Below are 16,338 nucleotides of genomic sequence, written 5' to 3'. Positions count from 1 at the left end.
CAGCTCCACACATTCGCGCTCCCACCCGCAGTCCTAACTCGACGTCATTGCGTTTGGATCCAACACCGTCAGAATGTCAGGACAGGAAGAGAATGCCCCCTTTACCGAACCCACCGCCTACAACTATCCCGAACCCAAGGCGACAAACAAGCCGTACGAGCAGCCGGACGAGCCAAAGAATCCTGTGGTCCGCGGCCTCCCGCTGTACTATGGAGCCTCATTGTGAGCCGCGCCCCTGTCAAATCCCTCACACCACATTATCGACTGACGACATTGCTACAGGATCTCGTCGCTTGGCATTGTGCAAGAATTCCTCTGGAAGAACACTGGCTTCGGGCGACTGCGTGACAGCTCCGAGCTTAACGACGTTGAGCCGCGCTACAATCCCACCGTCATCCCCGTCCCTTCGACCAACGCATCCAACTCTCAACCCGCGACGCCAGCCGACGCGCCGCGGGTCCCTGCCGCTGACGCTGACGGCCGCTTCTACACCGTTTACGACTACCACGAGGCGTACAAGACTGGCAAGGTTACCCCCACCAGCGTGGCTGAGGTCTTGCTGCCTCTGATACGGCGAGACGTCGAAAACCGTTCGGAACATTCGACTGCGTGGCTCGAGGTGAGGCCGGACTTGATATTGGCGGCCGCAGCCGCGTCGACGCAGCGTTACAAGGAAGGCAAGCCGCTGGGTCTGCTCGATGGCGTGCCCGTGACAGTCAAGGACGAGGTTGACCTGGCTGGACATAGGAAGAGCATTGGCACGACCCACGACTATACGAATAAGGAGGATGCAACGTCGTTTTGCGTGACGCAATGGGAAGAGGAGGGCGCTGTCATTTTTGGGAAGACGAACATGCATGAGTGTACGAATTTCCCAAGACTCCAGGCAGACGCGTGGGAGCTAACCAGGACTTGCAGTGGGCTTGGATACGACAAACAACAATCCCAACTGCGGCACCCCCCTGAATCCCTACAACCCTCACTACTACACCGGCGGCTCGTCAGGGGGTTCAGGCTACGCTGTGGGCTCTGGACTGATGCCGTTGGCGCTGGGGGCTGACGGAGGAGGCTCCATCCGAATTCCGTCGCAATACTGCGGCGTATTCGGCATCAAGACGAGCCACGGGAGAGTGTCACTGCGTCCTACGAGCAGTCTAGCCAAGAGCACTGGCGTCATTGGGCCCATGGCAGCTAACATGGCAGACCTCGAAATCGGCTACCGCACGCTTGCGCAACCCGACCGCCTCAACCCAACATCTGCGCGCTTTCCCCCTCCTCCAACCTCGATCAACCTGCGCGCGTCTCGTCCGAAGGTGCTCGGCATCTGCAAGCCGTGGTTCGACCGGGCCGACGCGCCCGTCAAGGAGCGCTGCAAAGCGGCGCTGGACCACCTCGTGCAGACGCAGGGCTACAGCGTCATCGACATCTCGCTGCCGAACCTGGCAGCAGGACAGTCGGCGCACGCGCTGACCATCCTGGCCGAAATCGGGTCCGGCACGCCGTCGCTGGCGGGACTGACGGCGCCCAACAAGATCCTGCTGTCGGTAGGCGCGCACGCGTCGGGAATCGACTTTCTGGCCGCGCAGAAGCTGCGCAACCTCCTCATGCAGCACCTGGCGCACCTGTATCGCGCGCACCCGGGCCTGCTCATCGTCACGCCCACGACGCCCAACGCCGGCTGGCACATCAGCGGCGGAACCGCCGACCTTGCCTACGGCGTCTCGGACGGCAACCGCTCCATCCGCAGCATGGAGTACGTGTGGCTCGCCAACTTCACCGGCTGCCCGGCCATCCAGGCGCCCGTTGGCTACGCGGATCCCGTCGACGGCGACGGCCCCGTCCCCGTTGGCCTCATGGCCATGGGCGAGTGGGGCGACGAGGAGGGCTGCATCGCCCTCGGCTACGATGTCGAGGCCTGGTTGAATGGCGGCTTGAAGGGTGGCCGCCGCAGGCCTGACAAGTGGGTCGATGTGTTGGCGCTGGCTGCGGAGAAGACGGCCAGCGCTGAGAGCGAGGGTGCGAGTGAGATTACGAGCAAGTCGTAAGCCTCGTTCGTCGTTGAATTGGTGTGATTTTGGACGATTCTTTGGTTTCTATCTGGTTTGGCTCTGAGAGTCGTTTCTTGTTCAGGATTTCCGAATTTTTTGGGCCTCTTACTGTCCTCAACGGTTTTGGGATATCTACAAGAGTCATTGACACATACATTGGTCTACGCAGTGGACTTGACATCAGGAGCGGGGATATCTTACTGTTTAGAAATTTCCCCCCCTCACGTGCCCGTGTCTCACGAGTTTCCCCTACACCAACCTCTCCCAGTAACTCAACTGTGTCTACGCAGCATGATGCCCCCTCACACAAGACATTGCGTCCTTCACATTAGCATCTTTCGGAGAAAGACAGATAAGGACACGGAAACTACCGTGTTTTCCGTCTTTGTTGCTCCTCACTCATCTCCTGGAAAAAAGGAAAAAAAAAAAGAAAAAGAAAAAGAAAAAGAAAAAGCATCACGAGGAGACGAAGTGTGGCAAGCAAGTAAGCAAGCAAGCAAGTCAACGAACACCCACAAAGCGTCTCCTGTCCGTCGTCATGCTCAAACGCACTTTGTCTCCCTGTTTCCCTGTTTCCCATCGATCTATGTACCATCAAGCATCAATTATGGATGGATGGAAAGAAGGTAGGCGGAAACATGCACGAGGCCGCAGAGGCCGCAGTCAAGTATCAATCAATCAACCAACCAAAACAACCAAAACAGCAAACAAACCGCGTCGACTCAAGAATCGGCAAGGCAAGGCAAGGTAATGTAATGTACCCGGCAGGCCAGAACAACCAAACGCGTTCATGATTGCCAACCCATCTGAAACGGCGGCGCGGCTCAAAAGTGTCGGAAGGAATTTTTGAAGAGTCTTTGTTTGATGAAGGAAAGAAAGGAAGAAACAAAGAAAGAGAGAAAGAAACAAAGAGAGGAATGGAGGAACTCATGGTAGTAGCTCTTTGAGACGGGAAGACGGGAATTGCGCATGCAGGCATACGTTTGTAGTCACAAAGGGCTGCTTCGCGTCTTAGCTACCAAGGTGGCCAGCACGTTAATGAGTGACCTGCTTGGTAGAGGGAATGTGGGTACCGTAGGAGCAGCAGCGACGGAGGGAGCGGACGGCAAGGCTTGGCTTTCCAAATTGGACAGTAGGAATGTGACTGGAGAGAAAGTAATCAAAAGGCCGAATGACGATACGGAGATGTAGAGAATTGGACATGTGGAAAACGACAAGTACTAATAGTCAATTGGAAAGCGAAGGAACCGAGTAAGGTTGGCGCAGCACGTGATATCTGAATTGCTGCAAGCGTTGTGGGTCTAGTTTTGGCTACCTACTTTCAAGATGCTCCACGCGCGCCGGGCTCTTCTTCCTTTTGGACTGCTGTTGAGAGGCCGGGTCCAAAAAGTGAGAAAGAAGAGGAAGCAGCAGACATGCAAAACTTGCCCCGGCTCAGGAAGCGAGAGAGAGGCAAGCCGAAGATCAGGTTCGACGGGGCCCGTGTTGTGTGTGTGTATGTGTCTGTGTTCGTGTCGCCTGCCTCGACCGTCTAATTTGAAAATCGCTAGCAATCAATCCCATACATCGAGTCGCTGCCTTTCTGTGATGTCGTAGCGGCCGAATGCTATCCCTGATATCATAGCATTAAGCCCAATCGGTCGTAAAAACTTCCGGCTCCTGTCCACATGACAAGCCCCAACCAATTTAACCATTTTATAGGTCCGCGTCCTCCTCGTCGGGCAGAGGCATGTTGGAGGCAGCCTCCATCTCCTTCTGGTATTGCTCGAGAACGGCCTGGTCGACCTGCACCTCGGGAGGAGCAAGGGCGGGGGCGGCAACAAACTCCTGGAGCATCGAGCATTAGTAATTTTCTAGGCGAATGAATCAGAGGCACGTACCAGAGACTGGTTGCCGACGAGCTTCCTGGCGAGCCACAGGAAGGGCTTCTCAAAGTTGTAGTTGGACTTGGCCGAGATGTCGTAGTACTGCAGGTTCTTCTTGCGGTGGAACGTGATGGTCTTGGCCTTGACCTTGCGCTCCTTCACGTCGACCTTGTTGCCGCAAAGAACGATGGGGATGTTCTCGCAAACGCGGACGAGATCACCTAGGACCAGTCAGATTTTGTGCCTTTTGAGTCGCTGGAGTGAAATTCTTACGGTGCCAGTTGGGGACGTTCTTGTAGGTGATGCGGGAAGTGACATCGAACATGATGATACCACACTGGCCGTTGATGTAGTAGCCATCGCGAAGACCACCGAACTTCTCTTGGCCAGCAGTGTCCCAGACGTCAAACTGGATGGCGCCAAGGTTCTGTCGATCTGTGTGAGTGCGCGTTCGACGATGGGTATCGGACGAGGGGACGACGTACGGTGGTGAAGCCGAGCGGGTGGACCTCGACACCAAGCGTGGCAATGTACTTCTTCTCGAATTCTCCAGTCAAGTGGCGCTTGACGAAGGTGGTCTGCGAGGTGAGAGGTTAGTGATGATGATTTGTAAAAAGCTTTGAAAGGCGGTCGCTGGATCGTGACGCCACGGCGGCGTGAAGCATGGCGCTCGGCGGGAGTAAATTCTTGCACTTGCCTTTCCCGTACCACCATCGCCGACAAGGACGAGCTTGAAGGTAGGGGGAGCTTGACCCTCAGCCATGGTGTTTTGTGATCGATAGCGGGGATGTAGTAAATGGGTGTCGGTTGTTTGGAACTGAGAAGGCGGGGTGGGTTAGTGTGGGTTTCTTCTTCAGCGCAGGCAGCCGGTCGACTAAGCGAGCGTGAGGCGGGAGGTTGCAGGCTCACGGTTTGGGAGAAGACGTTGGATGGAACCCCGGGGTGTCAAAGATGGTCGTGGGGCGAGATGTCAGGGAGCAGTGGGTGTGAGTTGGGCAAGATTTGTTGTGAAGACGGTTATGATCTGCCTTGGTTTGCAGTCAGCTAGCGCGGCCGGCACGTGATTCAAAAAATTCCGCCAAGACTCAGATACACCGTCCCGTCGGCCACGCTGAGTGAGTTGGCAAGGCAGCGCATCGCGTCTGGTGCAATCAACTCTCGTCCACCTCAGGCCTCCATCGCCCCTCTCGTGTCTTGATGAATTGCACAACAAACCACCCACCCACCCACCTATAAAACACCCATGCCTCCCAACGCCAGTTTTTATGCCTACCCTGACCATTCCTTCCACCCGCTTGCGCCACGAAGCCCATGACCGCCACCCAGCGCCATGCCCATGCATCGTCAATCCACCGTCTACCTACAGCGGCAGCAAGTGACAGCCCAGCAGCCCTCTCCCGCCCCAATTCCGCCTGGGAGTCAACTGTAGGCTCATCAGCTCTGGAGACGCTCCCTCTCGCGACACCTGAAGCGTCAACGGCCGCTGCGACTTTGTCAGCACTCCACGCCAATTCACAGTCTGGTTTTCATCGAGCCTGCTTACCCCTTCGCTCTGCGATACTGCCTCTGCCACTTTGCTCAGCTTCTCATGGTTCATCCAGTTCACGTTTCCAAACTTGACAATCTTGTCGCCGGCCTTCAGCCCTGCTGCATCCGCGGGACTTTCTGGCACAACGCTATTGACCTTGGCAAAAGGAGCTTGAAGAGCAGCATCTTGGTCGGCCCTGGTCGAGGCCGAAGTTCCTGCAGCACCCTGAGCAGCCGCTGCTTCTCTCAATGCGGCGTGGTGGGCGTGCAGGCCGATCTCAATCTTGCCCATCAACTCCTTGAGATCATTTTGAAGATGGATGATGCGCGCCCGCGTAATGCGCACTGCCGACATCTGCATGTTAGACTGGCAACCGCCCTGGCACACGGGCTTCTCACGCACCTTGGGCTACGTCAATGTCATCTCGCGGATATCCATCAAAGGTGGTCAGGCTCGTGCGCATGTTGACGCCGTGCTGCAGACGGCCAGAGTCAGCTATATACGGTGCTTGGGAAAAAAGGCGGCGCACCGAGTCTAGAACGGAGCTTAGCGCTGACAGCTCGCCCTCGACGCGCTGCTTTTCGGCAATGAGGTCGCCAAGGGACAGATCCTGCTTCGATAGTCCATTCGAGGCGCCGTTGGTCGACACAGTGGGCGTGTGGATGTCGTCCATCGGGAGACCCATGGAATAAGAGGGCGAGGTATGGGTTCTGTTGCGTTGCGTCGGGTTGCGCAAGGACAGGTCAAACGCACGGCCAACGCGTCGACGGCAGTGACGAAAGCGGCCAACAGCGAGATTGACGCGGCGAGGTGGATGTGTTGGTGGCGGGGAAGACGACGTGCGCGGGAGCCGGGTTCATCCGGGAATGCCATCGGGATCCCTTGTTCGCCTCCGACCTCACGTCTGTCTCCATGTTCCTTCTGACATACTCACTTGGCTTGGACAACGTCAACAACGGAAATGCCGTGGCCTTTGCATACTGCGACGCCTAGTGCCAGTGTAGGCCGCGTAGTCACAACGGCACGGCATCCTACAACGCATCGCATCTCGCCAGAGCCCCTCCCCGCCTGACGTCTCACCTGTGGTTGCACTAACACAACGGCCCTATCCAAGGCCATGGGACTCACTTCTAGAATCCATCCACATTGCTGCTTGCATTCCTGGTGCAGCACTGGGCCGATTGCGGCCCGTTTACTAGAACGAGAGGGAGAGTGGTCAAGCAGTCGCGGCCCAACTCCAACATACAAACCTACTCTTGCTTGTAACTGTCGACTTGTTCCATCGGTTCCTGCCTGCCTACCTTAGGCAACGCAACCTATGCTGGCCCTTTCCTCCCACCACTACTCCTACTGCGTGCCATGACCGCTACGCCCTCTCATATTCTCCGCGTCCTCTCTCTCGTCCTTGTCGTTGTCGCCGTCGTCGTCCTTGTCCCCGCTGCGTCCATGACTTGTTGATTCCAGTCATGGCATACGTCCTCTCGGTGCCCTCGCATAGCCCACTCAAGCGCTCGTTCAGCGAGACCCCATACCTACGCTCGCCGTCCCCGCTGTCTCACGACTCCGCCAACACTGTCCGACGTTGTAAACCTAGCAACGTATCAGCTACCTCCCTTATCTCTTTTGCCTCGGCGCAAAACGGCCCATGGCTCAGACCAAACGAGAACAATCCCCCAAACGTCGCTTCACGCTCATTGCTAGACTTGATCAATGAGCTGTCTTCATGTCCTTCCCTTCACTCGTCCCTAGAGTGCGTGCCAGAAAAGATCTCATGGGTCTCCAACATTCCGCTCCCTCCCTCCCCGGACCCTCGACGGACCTCGTTTGAACAGACCGCCCTTTCCATTCACGTCGATAGACCGTCCGAGAAATGCCCTTCGCCGGTTCCTACATTCCACGAGGATCCCAATTCCGCTTCAGAATCTGGAGATTCGCCCACGGACGATCGAGACGCGTTCTTCAGCTCCGCTTCGAGCATACTGGAAACACCCGAGGATCCAACAGACTCGTTCTCTGCGCCGGTGATAGATGAAGAATCAGATGATGATGTTGTCGTTGAAGAGGATGAACCCGAGACAAAAGCGACGCCCTTCAAGAGATGGGTCAGCACGCTAAGGCGCCGCAACAAGAATCCAGCCAAAGGTCACAAGCCCCGATCAGAACATTTGCCAGTGGACGACTTTCCTGCAGAGCTATCGAGGATTAGAACTGAACATGAGGCAAGATCCAGGTCCGGACACAAAAAGTCGTCATCGCTGGCATCGTCCATGGCTTTTGTCACGGCTGTCAAGTCAGCATCCGTCACTTTGGCGAGCACTAGCATTGCGCCACTCAGCCGCCTAGGGACGAGGTACAGCAGAGGAAGAGATGACCACCGCGGCAGCAGTATCACCGACGCTCGATCTGTACGCGACACGGCATACCAGTCAATCATCCCTGTCATGGATGAGCGCGCATGGGAGAGAGCCAAGCAACGTCGGCGCATCCTTGAAGAGATTATATCTTCAGAGGAGGGTTACATTGGGGACCTGAAAGTGTTGTCAAATGTGAGGACAAGATTTTGCATGCGTAGGGGGCAGGGTTAACAGATACAGGTGTACTTGACGGTGCTCGCGTCGGTCCCCTCGGTCTCACCGCAGACGCGCATGTCGATCCATCGCAATGTTTCACAGCTTGTGCAGCTGCATGAGGATCTCCTTGGAGAGCTTCACCGCATAATCCCGAATTCTGAATTCACCCAGGATGACAGCGCTGCCGAGCATCGACCAAGGCCACGCCACACTCGCTGGCACAGTATTGATGGCCTCCCACACAGAGCTTCTGGAATCGCCATCAATCGTCGATCACACCAACGGCATTCCCTGGATATATGCAAGCCAGAAGAGCCAACACCATTGGGTGTAACTGCGGATACGGAGACTGTTGCACAGATCGCCAGACTTTTTGACCAACTCGTAAGTATATCCTTCCATGGTCTAGAGCTATCATTGACGCGACGACAGATGAGACGGTTCTTCGCGTATGAAGAATACAGTGCCCAGTTTGAATCGGTCAACAACGAGTTGGAAGCCAGTCATCGTGCCATACCGGCATGGCAGACCTACGAGAGAGGCATCGAAGCCCTATCGAGCATGCTAGTCTCAGCAAACAAGAGAGATGCTAGTTGTCGGAAAGGCCTGACTCTGGCAGATCTGATGATCAAGGCAAGTGTCAACCACTTCATTAAGGAGACAAGTTCTAACTCCGGCTTTAGCCTATTCAGCGCACTTCGAAATACCCATTGTTCTTTGCGGACCTTATGAAGCACACTCCTGTTGCTGACGACCCTGTTGCACACGCCGAGCTCGAGAAAGTCCACTTTCGCCTCAAGGACGCGAATCAGGAGATCAACAATGCAAAAGACGACCCGCTCAGGAGGAAGCTTATCGAAACAACTTGGCTTCTCCAAGACCGACTGGTCTTTGCGCAAGATGTAAGAGACTTGGCCCAGCCAATATACGAAGCTGCTGACTGTGCTGTAGCAACCTATTCCTCGCGTTGTGTTGACCAGACTGCTCGGCCACGTCGTCTTGTGTGGTGTTTTACACGTTACATACCAGACCAACGATCCGCGCATTCACGGCAAGTACATGATTTGCATGTTGTTCAGGTCTTGCCTCATTTTGGCGCAAACGGACAAGTCTTACTCCACCTACAATGTCTTTGCCATGATTGCCCTTGGAAATGGCAGCATCGAAAGGTCTGACAACGGTCGAGGTAAGAATCCTACTTTGAGAGGATTGTACTGGGATTGTCTCACTGACATGACTGCACCAGGCCTTCAGTGCCATACGGCACCATTCACGTGGAAGCTCATCTTTGAGTCTAGCAACCGGTTTTACGAAGTGATTCTCAGTGCATGCTCAGCAGAGGAAGAAATGATTTGGAAGAAGACGCTGCGGTCACACGTTTCTGCGGAAAACAGCGACATCGTTGAGGGTAGGAGCTGCATGCAAGATCTTTTCTCGTCCCTCTCAGTCGAGTTGAAATGCCTTGGCGCAAGTTTTGGAACTCCAGACAGCCTCACTCGGAAGATGGCCCTTCGTCGCGCTGCAACTGTTGGGCCAAAGATGCACTTGCAACAAGTCATTATTAAAAACACCCAAGCACAGAAGAGACCAGACGTTACACAATCCACCAGCTCGCTTCCAGTGGGTCGTTCTCAGTCTACAATGACCTCGAATACTCTCACTCCCACGCTCGCGCCCCGTCGCGGCGAGCGAATCCGTCTGGAAACGGTCATCAGCGATGTGTGGACCAAAGAGAGCATCCCGTATCCTGGTATGGGAACACGAAGAGCGGAGAATCCAATCCGAGCCTCGGCCAATTCTGTCATGAGAAAGCTCAGCATGGCGAGCATTGCGAGCAACTTTTCATCCAAGCGCTCGGGCAGTTACAACAGTCTCAGCCAACTGCGCAAAGATGACCCCTGGAAATCAAGGAGGAGATCTCCTTCGGGTACGCTGTCCAAATCAGCCTCTCCAGCACCGCCATGCATCAAAGTAGACTTCCACAGTGCGCCGGATCAATTTTTGCCGGCCGACTTTGAGCTCGTGACGCCAAACAACAGGGCAAGGAGGAAGGGCAATCGCGCCAATCTTTCGGACAGGGAGAGCGACGGCATTGTTGGGCCAGGTACTCTGCCTCGCGGGATGAGCAACTCGCCGTCTCCGCGACCGTCACCTCATTCTGGCTTGTCGAAGAAGATTTCAATGCCGTCACTGGGTCAAGCTCGAACGCCTTCTACACGCGACGGCTCAAGGGAAACAAAGCTGCGAAGGAAATTGTCAATGCCAACAATGTCTAGCTCGCCTCTGCTGGCAAATGCATATGAACGACCGGCCACGGCAGCTGGGCCTGCTGCGACACCAAAGCTGGAAGTCAAGCTGCCGCAGTGCAACGAACAGGACGACGAAGCGTTGACGTCGCTGCCAAGTTCGCCTGGAGCGACGCCATCAAGGAAGAAATCCATCAACGTCAAGCCACGCACCAGGTTGTTCAAGTTCTGGGCACATCGCAGCGAGTCGCCCAAGGGCGTCTTGGCTTCAATTCGCGCCAACACGACACCGTCGCGCTCGCCATCGCGTCGCGTTTGATGGCGGTGTGCTTGGCGAAACGCGAGCGGTCGCGTCGCAGGGTCGTGCGACGTGAGAGCTGCGTGCGGAAATCTCACAGGGGGTGGTACAAGACAAAGCTGACAGAGGCCAAGGGAGAGGGAGCGACGCTGACGTGTTGAGGTATGATATCATTGGCAACAGTTCAGGAGAGGTCGAAGTGGAGCTTCGTTTTGGAACTTGGTGCTTGCTTTTGCAGTTGACGCAAACTTGTTGGTTGTGGAGCCGTGGCTGGTGGGTTCAGGGCACAGGTGGCCCAGGCGTTTGTGCGTTTCTCTTGGGAAGTCAATGGATTTGGAGAGAGGGATCATCGTCATGCAAGGTACCCGAACACTCAGGGACATGATTGAGGACGGTGTTTGTTTGGGACTGCGGAGTTTGTTTGGTCGCTCTTCTTCGGCTTCGTTTTCTATTGGGACGGCGGCTAGACAGTGGCAGCATTTGGACTAGAAGAGGACGGAAGACGGAGCCGGCACTTGGCAGCATGAACAGGAAGATATCCATAGCGAGCAGAATACAATTTTAGACTGGCTCACATACAGGGCGTTGACGTGATGCCGCAGTGTCGTCTTGGAAGAGCATCGAAACTGAAGCCCAGAAGCAGATCGGCGGGGACCACCGTCTAGACGGCAGCGTGGGGTCGCCGGGCCTGTGCGCTCATGACGTAGCTGCCAGCCCAGATGCGAAGGTACAAAACCACCCCGCCGCTGTTCTCAACCTTGGCCTCCGTCTCTCTTCAACCACACCACCACAAAGACTCTCGAAGCTCTAATCGTCTCACATACGTCAACCTCCTATCGCACAACCCTTCCAATTTACACTCTCGACACAATGACTCGCGGCAACGACACCCAGACCAAGGTCCACTACCAGGGCAAGGAGGAAGACTTCATCATCTTCGTCGACGACATCCAGGCTGTTCAGAACTGGAAGAACGACAAGAGCATTCCTCTCGCCCAGGTCGTTAGCGGCTGGAAGGTCTTCGTCACCCACAAGTAAGCTTCCCCAATAACTCTTCAGTCACGCGACACACATCCCTACCTTGCTGTTTGCTCTCATGGAATTGTCGGATCCGCCCACATCGATACCATCCTTGAGGAGCTAGCATAATCTTTTGCTATTATCCATCCTCATGGTGAAGGCGTCTTATGCTAACTCGGCTGTCTACAGGCACGGTGCCCAGGGCGTCCTCGACGGTGCATCAAAGGCCGCACTGGAGAACGAGTTCGGCACGTCCAAGGACGAGGATGTCGTGATCCAGATCCTGGAGAAGGGTGACGTCCAGGCCACCGAGGTGGGCTCCACCACAGTCTCTCCCAACTTCCACCACAGAATCTAACAACCTCACCAGAACTCGGCTCGCAACGGAGACCGGAACGTCGCCGATGGCCCCCGCGTCGCACACTAAGCGGGCTCAATCGAGCTCAGCTGAGCAGCAGCGGACACTGGTTTTGACGATGCATATACCCAAACAAAAAAAGAGTGTCATCACGCGGGTCAGCTGCATCCAATTCCTTCTCACGACAACACCACCACGACAGGCGTGGTTTCTTGGTATTAAGGACAAGGCATGGTAGTCCGCCATATGTTGTTCTTTTCGATTCGAAAGCTTTGCTAGGCCTGAGTTGAAGCGCCCTGGCAAACCAACCTTAGGGTCGGAGATACCACCTACTACTACCTACCTCTCTTACATAGCTATGCCGTATAATGTCGGGAGTCGTCTCTCTTGAGGAGATGTGACGGAAATGAATGACACGATGTCTACGACAAACAACTGTCCGGGCTTCCCATCGCTTGCTTGCGTGATTCTGCTTCCTATACATGCCAAACTGAACTGTGCTTACGCGCTCGCGTGATGGGACTCCAGCCCAGCAGCCAAGGGCTTCATTCATTCATCCAGCTGCCTTGCTTAGGTTCCTCGCCCGCCATCGTGTGAGGCGAGCTGGCACTTGCTACCCAGGAGTGAGGAGCCCCCGCACCTCAGCAAGGCCCGGGCACCCCACCACCCATGACGTCACTCATCCCACCACAACCTTACCTGTAACCTAAAGACCCGTCGTCCATTGTGCCTAGGTACCTACCAAATACCTACAGCACGCAGCCCAGCAGTAGCGACATTCCATTCCATCCTTGCCCCAGCAACCAACCAACAAACAAACAAACAAACGGCGCTAAGCAGCCATCCATTCCTCCAGGGAGAGAGGGGCACAGGGAATAGCAGGAATAGCAGGAATATCAGGAATATCAGGGTTGACACCATGGATGGATTGCGGACAGGACAGGACAGGACAGGACAGGCCGGCCGCCTGCATGCATGCACGCATACCCTACCTACCTAGGTACCTACCTACCTACCTACCTTACGCCCGCGCCGTACCGCTTCCGTACCGCTTCCGTACCGCTTCCGTACCGCTTCCGTACCGCACCCCTTCCTTCCTTCCTGTAGAACAGGTGTCTAAGTATGTATGTATGTATGTATGTAGGCACCTATATGCTATGCTGCGTGCCGTGTTGTGGTGACGCTATGCTGCCTTTGTTTTTGATTTCCTTTGCTTTCGTTGTCTGTTTCTTGTGCGGGGCTGTTTGACGGGTAGATTGATGGGCGGGGTGTTGTTGTTGTTGTTGTTGGTGTTGTTGTTATATGTGTACGTATGTACATGTGGAGTACCTAGGTGGGCCACCTGTCTCACTTGCGATACAAAATGGGGAGTCAGAGCGTGTGGGTAAGCGTGCTGCCCGTTCGAAACCTAGACTTGATTGACAGTTTATGTCTCTCTCGTATTTGCCAACCTACGAATCTACCCTACCTACTTGCTTACTTGTTAATGCCGCCGCACCATCCGCAAATAGTCTTGCTATCCTTCTCCTGCCTTTCTTGCTTCTCTGATCTACTCTGCTCTGCACGATTCACTGCTACTGCTGATGCCACTGGAAAGACTGGAATTTTTTTTTTCCTTCTCCGTTCTCCCTCTGTATCCTTCTCTCATCATGTGAATCAACGTGTTGAAGCATTTCTTCCTCCCCCTAATCCACATCGGTTGCGGGCCTAAAGATCGAAAACAACAGAGCCCTCTTTTACGCTTGGCGTCAGAAATGCATCTGGACGATATTACAAGAATATATAGAGCCAAGAGTGAACGAGCACTAGGAAGAGGAAGGCAAGAAAGAGAGAGGACAATGGAAAAGATACAGAGAGCCAGCTCCGAGTGCGCAAAAGTCGTCAGGGCCAGTTGGGAGAAAGACGTTGGTGGATAATGGAAACGAGGGAGTGGCGCAGTTGTCTGGGTATTTTTTTTGGTACCAAGCGGACAGGCAGAAGAGAAATTAGAATGTGTGGGAAGGGACAGGAGAAGTTTATACGCCAGAAGGAAAAAGTTGAACAAAACAAACCAGGGTATCATCATTCGTCTTCGTGTCATCCGTTCGGCCCTTCCGCGCGTGCCTCCCATTTGTTACAAAAAGAGAAATATGTCTCTTTCAAGACTCGGACAAAATAAAGAGAAGAAAGGGGCTGGCAAAGCCAGACCTAGTCTTCTCAAACCATGTCGACGATTGGAAACACCAAACTAATGCCAGTCTGCGTTTGACTGTTTCTAGACGAGGAGGGGCGGTCAACGCGTTATCCCAAGTTTGGCCAAACTCGGCCGAGCACCTTGCGCCAGCGTCCGCTGCGCGACTGGTCCCCATCAGCCACAGTCGAGGCGTCGGGATGGTGATCGCGGCCTAGCATGGAAAGGGCGCGCTGGCGAGCCCACTCGCGGCGCGAGGCGGTGCCGGCCGCCGGGCGTTGCGGTGTACCAATTGCTAGGCTCCTCGACCCGGATGTATCGGTCATGTTTGGCATTGGGGCGGCCGAGGCATCATTTCTGTGGTCTCCAAGAACAGTCGTTGCCGGCGTCGCAACCATGCGGCTGCGCCCTCGAGCGTCATCGACGGGGCATTCGGTAGATGAAGCCACTGCCGATCTGTTGGATTGCTGCATCTCGACGTCAGGCAAGGCATTTGCACCTGTTCGTCTTCTTGCAGCGTTGCCCATGACCATGAAAGCTGCTGCCCGCATCAGACCGCCTCGACTGTTTTCTGCAGCTCTACGCATCTCCTCTTCCCGCATTTGCTGCTCGCTCATGCCGCGTGCGGCTGCTCTTGACCGCAATCTCCGTATCCAACGCTCCCTCCGCACCATTGAATTGGTGATGATCGCCGGACAGTAACCGCGGGGCAATACCGTCTTCTTGCATAGCGGGCACAAGGAAGAATTGTCGTGCAAAAAGTTATCTATGCATTCGGGGTGATAGATGTGGTGGCAGGGAAGCTCTCGCACTAGAGTCTCCTCGTGGATAAAGTCGTCCAGACAAATTGCGCATGTTGGCTGAGAATAGGGTAGAGGCATGGCGGGCGCAGCCGGAGGATCGGCCGTGGGCGTGTTTCCGGTACCGTCCACAGAGTCCCCGACAGGAGGCGTAGCAGTGGTTGCATCATAAAGGCAGATGGGCAGGCGATCCAGAACCTCTTGAGGTACAGTCAGACGCCTGATGCCTAGCGCTTCAAGGTCGATTTCGCCTCGGATGACTCGAAGACGCAGCTGATTTCGTAACCTCTTTTGGTGCCAGTGGACTCCAAGGGAGGAGCCGGCAATGGCGAAGATCATGAGGCCGAGCACAATGAGCAAAAAGACCCACAGACTGGGCAATTGAGAGCCACCATCTAGAGGCTGTTAGCACAGCAAACGTTATGAATATGTTGTAGACCCACTGGTTGGTATCTGCGCAATCTGGCGCACGTAGTCGCTGGGATGGTACAGAGCTGACAGGTTCCGGCCATACGGAACACTGGTGAGGTTTCCAGAATACGCTGCCAGCTCTGGCATCACCAGGCGGCCCGTGGAACCGGATACGGCGTATATTGCAAAGTCGCGGTCAGACTTCCATTGGCCGCCATCGTTGAGATCCCATAGCACAGCATTCGCGGGAGGTGGTATGCCGACGCTATCGTCGGCGAGAAAGAAGATGAAAGCCCTCAATAGCGGATCGGCTGCGGCGTTGGAGAGAACTTCGTGGACGCACTGGGGCGAGGACCACGGGGCTATGGCAATCTGGTGATACTTTTTGGCCGGAGGCAGATCGGCGTAACGAGTGACATTGGCGGGAATGAATGGCGCGGTGACATTTCTGCACAGGTCGGTCTGGACGTCAGGAACGTAGAGTGGACCGATGATGTTCTCGCCGGGACTGATGCCATTGGTAGAAAGCGTTCGCACGTTGGTGTCGGGCAGGTAGAAGCCGAATCGCGACTGGAGAGAAGGTTATGGTTAAATATGGGCATGCGACAGCGTTGGACAAGCTTACTTGAACCAAGGTCACATTGTCGGGAGGGTCCACAGAATCAAGCCCGGGAAACACAGCCGTCTGGAATTGGATCTGCTGGGCAGCTGGATGCAAAGACGACGATCAGCAAAAGGATTGGAACGCGAGGGCGGAGGACGGTACTCATTGTACGCAGACATGCGGACGGCGTTAGCGGCAGCAGGAAGGCGCGGCAAGAGGCAAGGCGACGGCGGAAGAGAAGGAAAAACTGAAGGGCAGTCGGGCGTCCGAGGGAGGGATGGAGAGGAGAGGACGATTAAGCAGCCAAGGTATAGTGCGGCGGCAGTAGTGGTTGAAGTGATCCCCAGCCCCCAAAGAACCCAAGTCCACCTTACCAGCCCACAGCCCACAGCCCACGCCCACCACCACCACCACCACCAC

The 16,338-nt window shown here is 55.2% G+C and overlaps 7 protein-coding genes across 7 annotated transcripts; 3 read left to right on the top strand and 4 right to left on the bottom strand.

Annotated features, from left to right (window-relative positions):
- Positions 1-73: 73 nt before the first annotated feature.
- Positions 74-2,192, top strand: IWZ02DRAFT_508047 (amidase signature domain-containing protein; the record flags this gene model as incomplete). Its single annotated transcript, XM_066770434.1, has 3 exons — positions 74-222; positions 283-863; positions 919-2,192. The coding sequence occupies 3 exons, from the start codon at positions 74-76 to the stop codon at positions 2,043-2,045; spliced, it is 1,857 nt and encodes a 618-aa protein (XP_066619791.1). The 3' UTR covers positions 2,046-2,192.
- A 1,551-nt stretch (positions 2,193-3,743) lies between these two features.
- IWZ02DRAFT_471551 (GTP-binding nuclear protein GSP1/Ran) lies at positions 3,744-4,676 on the bottom strand (the record flags this gene model as incomplete). The annotated part of the gene is made up of 5 exons (XM_066768883.1): positions 3,744-3,875; positions 3,929-4,134; positions 4,187-4,340; positions 4,399-4,491; positions 4,611-4,676. 5 exons carry the CDS (start codon positions 4,674-4,676, stop codon positions 3,744-3,746), a joined length of 651 nt encoding a protein of 216 aa, XP_066619790.1.
- A 597-nt stretch (positions 4,677-5,273) lies between these two features.
- On the bottom strand, positions 5,274-6,114 carry IWZ02DRAFT_383984 (26S proteasome non-ATPase-like protein regulatory subunit 9; the record flags this gene model as incomplete). Its single annotated transcript, XM_066765306.1, has 4 exons — positions 5,274-5,396; positions 5,457-5,785; positions 5,844-5,916; positions 5,971-6,114. 4 exons carry the CDS (start codon positions 6,112-6,114, stop codon positions 5,274-5,276), a joined length of 669 nt encoding a protein of 222 aa, XP_066619789.1.
- Positions 6,115-6,907: 793 nt separating this feature from the next.
- IWZ02DRAFT_493465 (uncharacterized protein) lies at positions 6,908-10,576 on the top strand (the record flags this gene model as incomplete). The annotated part of the gene is made up of 6 exons (XM_066769934.1): positions 6,908-7,987; positions 8,036-8,395; positions 8,444-8,650; positions 8,695-8,913; positions 8,963-9,197; positions 9,258-10,576. 6 exons carry the CDS (start codon positions 6,908-6,910, stop codon positions 10,574-10,576), a joined length of 3,420 nt encoding a protein of 1,139 aa, XP_066619788.1.
- A 638-nt stretch (positions 10,577-11,214) lies between these two features.
- Positions 11,215-12,369, top strand: IWZ02DRAFT_460428 (ribosome maturation protein). The gene is made up of 3 exons (XM_066768154.1): positions 11,215-11,589; positions 11,765-11,888; positions 11,946-12,369. The coding sequence occupies exons 1-3, from the start codon at positions 11,426-11,428 to the stop codon at positions 12,000-12,002; spliced, it is 345 nt and encodes a 114-aa protein (XP_066619787.1). The 5' UTR covers positions 11,215-11,425; the 3' UTR covers positions 12,003-12,369.
- A 929-nt stretch (positions 12,370-13,298) lies between these two features.
- IWZ02DRAFT_73192 (uncharacterized protein) lies at positions 13,299-14,128 on the bottom strand. The gene has a single exon (XM_066771137.1). It carries the CDS (start codon positions 14,041-14,043, stop codon positions 13,483-13,485), a length of 561 nt encoding a protein of 186 aa, XP_066619786.1. The 5' UTR covers positions 14,044-14,128; the 3' UTR covers positions 13,299-13,482.
- Positions 14,088-16,288, bottom strand: IWZ02DRAFT_73183 (uncharacterized protein). The gene is made up of 4 exons (XM_066771136.1): positions 16,081-16,288; positions 15,940-16,022; positions 15,347-15,884; positions 14,088-15,298 (listed from the first exon to the last, which is right to left on the bottom strand). The coding sequence occupies exons 1-4, from the start codon at positions 16,082-16,084 to the stop codon at positions 14,214-14,216; spliced, it is 1,710 nt and encodes a 569-aa protein (XP_066619785.1). The 5' UTR covers positions 16,085-16,288; the 3' UTR covers positions 14,088-14,213.
- Between the last annotated feature and the right edge of the window lie 50 nt (positions 16,289-16,338).

This window comes from Phyllosticta citriasiana (assembly GCF_038021145.1).
Source record: "Phyllosticta citriasiana strain CBS 120426 chromosome Unknown IWZ02scaffold_13, whole genome shotgun sequence".
Lineage (NCBI taxonomy): Eukaryota > Fungi > Ascomycota > Dothideomycetes > Botryosphaeriales > Phyllostictaceae > Phyllosticta > Phyllosticta citriasiana.
The sequence above is the reverse complement of the archived record's forward strand: the minus strand, read 5'-3'. Positions and strand labels throughout refer to the sequence as shown.